This window comes from Scomber scombrus, chromosome 9, assembly GCF_963691925.1.
Source record: "Scomber scombrus chromosome 9, fScoSco1.1, whole genome shotgun sequence".
NCBI classification, from domain to species: domain Eukaryota; kingdom Metazoa; phylum Chordata; class Actinopteri; order Scombriformes; family Scombridae; genus Scomber; species Scomber scombrus.
In genome coordinates this window covers 16392438-16398162 of record NC_084978.1, presented here as the reverse complement: position 1 = coordinate 16398162, position 5725 = coordinate 16392438, and the positions used below count along the sequence as shown (strand labels likewise).

The 5725-nt window shown below is 36.2% G+C and overlaps 1 protein-coding gene across 1 annotated transcript; it reads right to left on the bottom strand.

The window, feature by feature from the left end:
• Positions 1-2244: 2244 nt before the first annotated feature.
• On the bottom strand, positions 2245-4885 carry tstd1 (thiosulfate sulfurtransferase like domain containing 1). The gene is made up of 4 exons (XM_062425858.1): positions 4844-4885; positions 3471-3599; positions 2768-2930; positions 2245-2474 (listed from the first exon to the last, which is right to left on the bottom strand). The coding sequence occupies exons 1-4, from the start codon at positions 4848-4850 to the stop codon at positions 2420-2422; spliced, it is 354 nt and encodes a 117-aa protein (XP_062281842.1). The 5' UTR covers positions 4851-4885; the 3' UTR covers positions 2245-2419.
• Between the last annotated feature and the right edge of the window lie 840 nt (positions 4886-5725).

Below are 5725 nucleotides of genomic sequence, written 5' to 3'. Positions count from 1 at the left end.
GAAAAAAGGGTTATAGACCACAACAAATCAGGTCCAGATCACCGGACTTCTTAAATGATTCCAGAGACTCATTAAAACAGTTTCAGGTTTGTGAAGCTATTTGTGAAAAGTGAAAAAGGGTGATTTTACTGACCCCCCCCCCCCAAAAAAAAAAAAGAAAAAAAAAAGAACACACCATCCAGACCAGATTTTTATTTTTTGGAAATGGTTCTGAAACATTTTCACATGAAATACCCCTAAACTGATACAAGACCACAGATACCCATCTCATGAGACTTTTGCTGTTGCAAACTGCAGAGAGTGTATGAAACCCATAACCAAAACAGTCATAGATTCTGTCACTGCGTTACTTATGGATGCAATTTCAGTGAAAATAAATGATTCCCCTTTTTGATGGGGACCACCACAAAGATCCTTGTGGGTCCGGGCAGAATAATTTGAGAACCACTGGAATAAAGGTTTAAAAAATCTGAGTCTTTGGAGTCTCTTTGGTAATCAAGTCCAGATTTGACAAGTCTAAGTAAAATGGCTTTTGTGCATAAAAATCCCAGTTTTAAAAATGTTTTCATAAACTAAGGTTATGGGGTTTTTCTATGATGTCTAACACACTTTTACAAGAATAAGTGGTGCAGAAACAGAGAATCAGCCACTCAATATGATTATTTATGTTTCTAAACTTGTTCTCAACTTTCCCCTGAACCCTGATGTCAGTGTCATAGCAGGAGAATCAGACAACACAGATGTGGTGGAATATGTCAGATTATTTTAATATAAGTGGAAATAGTGTCATGTTGTTATGCTGTTACAAGAAAAATTCGTCTGTTCACATCTCAGTAAAATGCATAATCAACTAAATGTAAAATGTCAAAAGTAAATGAAGCCAGGGTGTTTAATATATTACAAAAGTGGATCTCTATTTATTTATTTACTTTTAACAGCTTAAAACACCTACAATCTGGCATTTCATCAGTTCTTTTCCCTAATGTAATTCATCCTGTTTTTACTGACTTATTGTTTTACCCGGTCCCTTCAGATTTTTCAGGCTTTCATTTAGTTTTTTGTTCAGTTATTTCTAGTTTATATGATTTGATTTACTTTGTCCTAGTGTTGTCATTTGCATGTGAAGCACTTTGAGCTGCTTTCACTGTACGAAATCTGCTATACAAATAAAGTTATTATTATTATTATAAGTATAGATATAAATAAGATATTTTAATGTAGCTGCTTGATGTGGATTATCCAATATATTTCTGTTAAATTATGTAGTGTACTTACCTGTTTATTACACATTCATTCCCATGTATTAAATACTTGACTATATAAGTAAGATTCAGTGTATATTTTTTCTCAAAACTCTTCCAATGCCATTCCAGTGAATACAAAAATCTATATAATACTATTGTACTAACATGTACACAACACTACCCAGTACTGCAGTATGGTCCTGCTTTTTACTTGTGGTTCAGTTTTAGTTATGTTTTCATTCAGTTGAGTGTCCTTAAATTGTTTGTTTAATGATTCATGTTCGATTTGCCTGATGTAATTTCCAACTGGGACTAATAAAGTATTCTATCTAAACTGCAGCGTATCTCAAAGACCCTGCACACATGTATAGTCCATGCATAGACTGGGCTTGATTGACATGCCTCTTGTTTTGTTGGGGTTAAAATAACATCATTTATTATTTTTATTAGCACATGGAGTCTGCTGATCTCATGTAAATCCTTAAAAAAACTTTGCAAAACTCCAGTTTCAGCAGGTCTAGGGAGCCATAATGCCTAAAACGCCTTTACGCAGAGCTTCTAATCTGTAATACTGTCATATTTTTATTAGCTGATCATGTTTTTATAAAATCAAAGCGACTAGTAATCCCAATATAGCTGCTGAGTAAATATATTATTCTGAAATTAGCATAACATGTAAATAACTGCCTCAGAAAATGTCCTTGGTTACTTAATATCACTGAGTAAGAGGAAGTTTTTAGTGCACTTAACTTTTCTACACCTCATTCCACAAGTTTTTTTTTTAAATGTGTAAACTCACTGCAAATACCAATGTTAAATACTCAAGATTATTTTTGTGAAAAATGACCTTGAGTCACTGTAATTAGGCACCTTTAACAGAAAAATACAGTGTGTTTGTTGTGCATTTTATGCTACCACCGACTGTCCACATCTCTTTAGCACATAGCAAGTCTGATCAAACCTTCTCCAGTCAATGATGTTCCCAGTTTTTGCACGTAAGTAGATAACATACATTATTTTATTCATCCATTTAAAATACAATAATCTACTGTATAGCCATGAAAAAATGGTATCAAATGATTACAAACACCACAATATCTCAATATATCTGTTATGTGTGTCTATATATATTACGACTTGTGTGGATATTATACGAGGCTTTCATTCAACACAAATCACTTTCCTCCCTTCTCAGACCACTCCTTGTATCCTCCCGTATAGTTACGTGCACTGAAACACAAAACAGAGACACAGAATGCATAAGTTGTCATCATTACACATGAAATAAATCCATCCATACTTATTTAAGAACAGAAAGTAAGGCATGTAGACACTCAAAGCTCAAAGATGTTTCTTTGTGTGAGAAAATTGGCCTGTGTTTGGGAGTCTTTTACAGGAGCATCATTAATTTAAAAAGACTGAGGACTATTATTGTAAGAGACTTGGAGGGTCTGTTCAAAATTATGATAAGCTGTGTGTGTGTGTGTGTGTGTGTGTTATACAAAGTAACATAAGTTATTTACCTTACATATCCTATTTCATGGGCTTTGGCTGTGGCGGCTCCCCCTCGCTTGCCCATCTGGCAATGAAACACCAGCTCTGGAGCATCTAACAGTGGCTTGGTTACACCGTACTTCGCCTTGAATTCTTCTGGCGTCATTGCAAAAGCAGCTTCTACTGTATCAACTGAGAGAGGGAGAGAAGAGAGGCAGAAAAGTAGTTTAATATTTAACAGATGATGAACATAAACATTAAAAATGAATGCAAAACATACATGAAAAACCAGTCAACACATGACTGGTGTTTATCCACTACTGTTTTTGCATATCCAGTATGAACAACAAGACATCCAGGAGATCTTGTCAATCAATCAATCAGTCTTTATTTATATAGTGCCAAATCACAACAAAAGTTATCTCAAGGCACTTTATATATAGAGTAGGTCTAGACTGTACTCTTTAGTTTAAATTAAAGAGACCAAACATTCACACATGAGCAAGCACTTGGCAACAGTGGCAAGGAAAAACTCCCGGGAAAAACTTTAACGGGAAAAAACCTCAGGCAGAACCGGGCTCTAAGTGGGCGGCCATCTGCCTTGGCCTTGTGCATGATAAGTGGTGACACTGATGGGATAAAACTTCTGTATTCAGTGGTAGGCTGTGGTACAATCCAATTTTTGACTTGATAATCCTTTCCTACATGTAAATGAAATTAAAAGAAGCTCACCCGGGATATGGACAGATCCTTGAATATGACCTTTATCCACCTCCTCTTTAGAGCGGACATCTACCAGGAAGAGATCCTGGCTTTTTCCCAGAAGCGCTTTCAGATCCTCGTAGGAGATTTCCTTGGTGACTGGTAAAATGAGAGCAAACACATGAAAGGCGCTGCAAAGTCTGATAAGCTATTGCTAAATGCATCCATAAAATTACACCATTTGCTTTCTTTTTAAACACAAGTTTGGCATTAACCAATAAAACAGATTTTTATTACCAACCATCCTTCTTGACAAGATGTGATTGTGTAAAGTTGTAAAATGAGGCTTGCAGTACGATGTCCTTGCACACTGAGCTACAAGCATGAATTCAAAAAGCTGGATAATTATGTACCAAACAGTAAGTGCATTGGTTTCAGTCCATTCAGTGACAGCGGGCTATACCGAGTCACGTTTTTAGTAACACAACAGTTCCTTGCCTCATGTGACCTGACATAAAAACACATATTTTTCAACATGCGGAAAAAAACAGCACTAGTATCGGATCAGTACTTGGTATCGGCTGATTTCCTGAGTTGAGTTTACTGTAATCGGGAGAGCTAATCTGACTGAATTGCCATTTGGTTTGACTTCATACTTGACTGTGCTTAAATTCCTGAAATAATCTGATCTAAGGAATCAGACAAGAATACCAGATAAATCCTGATGCCCACCTCCACCTTCAGGGTTCATTCCACTCCTGAAGATTGCTCCCTCATGTTGGCACATTTTTTAGTAGTGAATGTGAGTGTGTGTGTGTGTGTGTGTGTGTGTGTGTGTGTGTGTGTGTGTGTGTGTGTGTGTGTGTGTGTGTGTGTGTGTGTGTGTTTTTTTTTTTTTTGTGTGTGTGTGTGTGTGTGTGTCTGAAATAAGGGATTTAAATGCGTGGTATGCCAGCACTTAAAATGTTGTGCTTCATTTAAGAGTAGAATAATGAACATGGTTTGTTGTGTGTTGCTGCTCGGGTAGCCTCATCTGCGTCTTTAATATCTGCTGAGTCATGCTGACATGGACACATATATACATGATAAATAACTTATTATTTACAGTTGCTTCCTCATTTAAAATGAATTGGTTTCATAGATAGTAAATGCAACAACTAGTAAGAAAACCAAACCTTCAACGCAGTATAAAAATAATGTTAATGCCACAACAGGTGTGATAGTTTTATTATTAACTGACCAACAGGTAGAAGTTATAGTTATCGTAACTACTTACGTTAGCTCGGTTTTAAGTTACGTTAGAGGCGTTTCAGGTCATTCATAAAACTCAAACTGGTTAAGTTTGAACTATAACAGTAGGTGAAGTAAGTAAAAAGATCATTCGCATCAGTTTGTAAACTCACCTGACATCCTGACAGCATGAAACTATGAATGAGGATATCATACAGGAAAGAAAAATACACCTTCCTCATTACGTTGTTTGGCGGCAGATCATTGGCTTAGACGTCGAGGGAAGGCGGGACTTATCGTGAATGACTTCAGCTCTTAGCCAATTACATCAATCTCACACTAGCGCTGTTTCCACATGACTGAGTAGTTATTATAGACAGCGGTGGTGGCAGCATTTACATCCATTAGGCAGTGGTGGAAAAAGTACTACCACTAAGTAATACCACAATGAAAAATATTCCTGCTTTGCTCCCAGTAAGAGTGCAGTGTTGGCAGCAAAACCTATTTAAAGTATCAAAAGTAATTACACAAAATTGCAAATGTGCTTTTTGTGGCTTTTTTTAATTGCTTTCCCCCATTCAGTTTGGTATGGAGACTGAACACACACCACAAAAAGGATTATTTTACAAGGAATATAAATTTAATGTGAATCAAAATCTCAGAAAAGATGTATCAACATCTCTGTCCAGGGTCTTTACAATAACTAAACAACTCAAACAAACAGAAGCGGCCTGTATCCTCAAGCTGAAAAAAACAAAACAAAAGAAAGAAACGAAAACCACAGACTGTAGCTGCCAAGTTTATATAATCTAGGCCAATTTGTGTACACATATTTAGATATACAGAATGTAGCATGTGTCTACAGTTGCAGAGGAGCTTGAGATCCACAGTCATGTCACCCAGATGGAAAAATAGCATTATTAAAGATACCCTGCTCCCCTCCTTCGCTCTTGGAATTTGTTTACCCAAGAAAGATTAAAGGAGCAGTTTGAGCTCTTAAACAGATATAATTCTCTAAAATTCTATTTTAGAAAATTATATCTATCATATACATT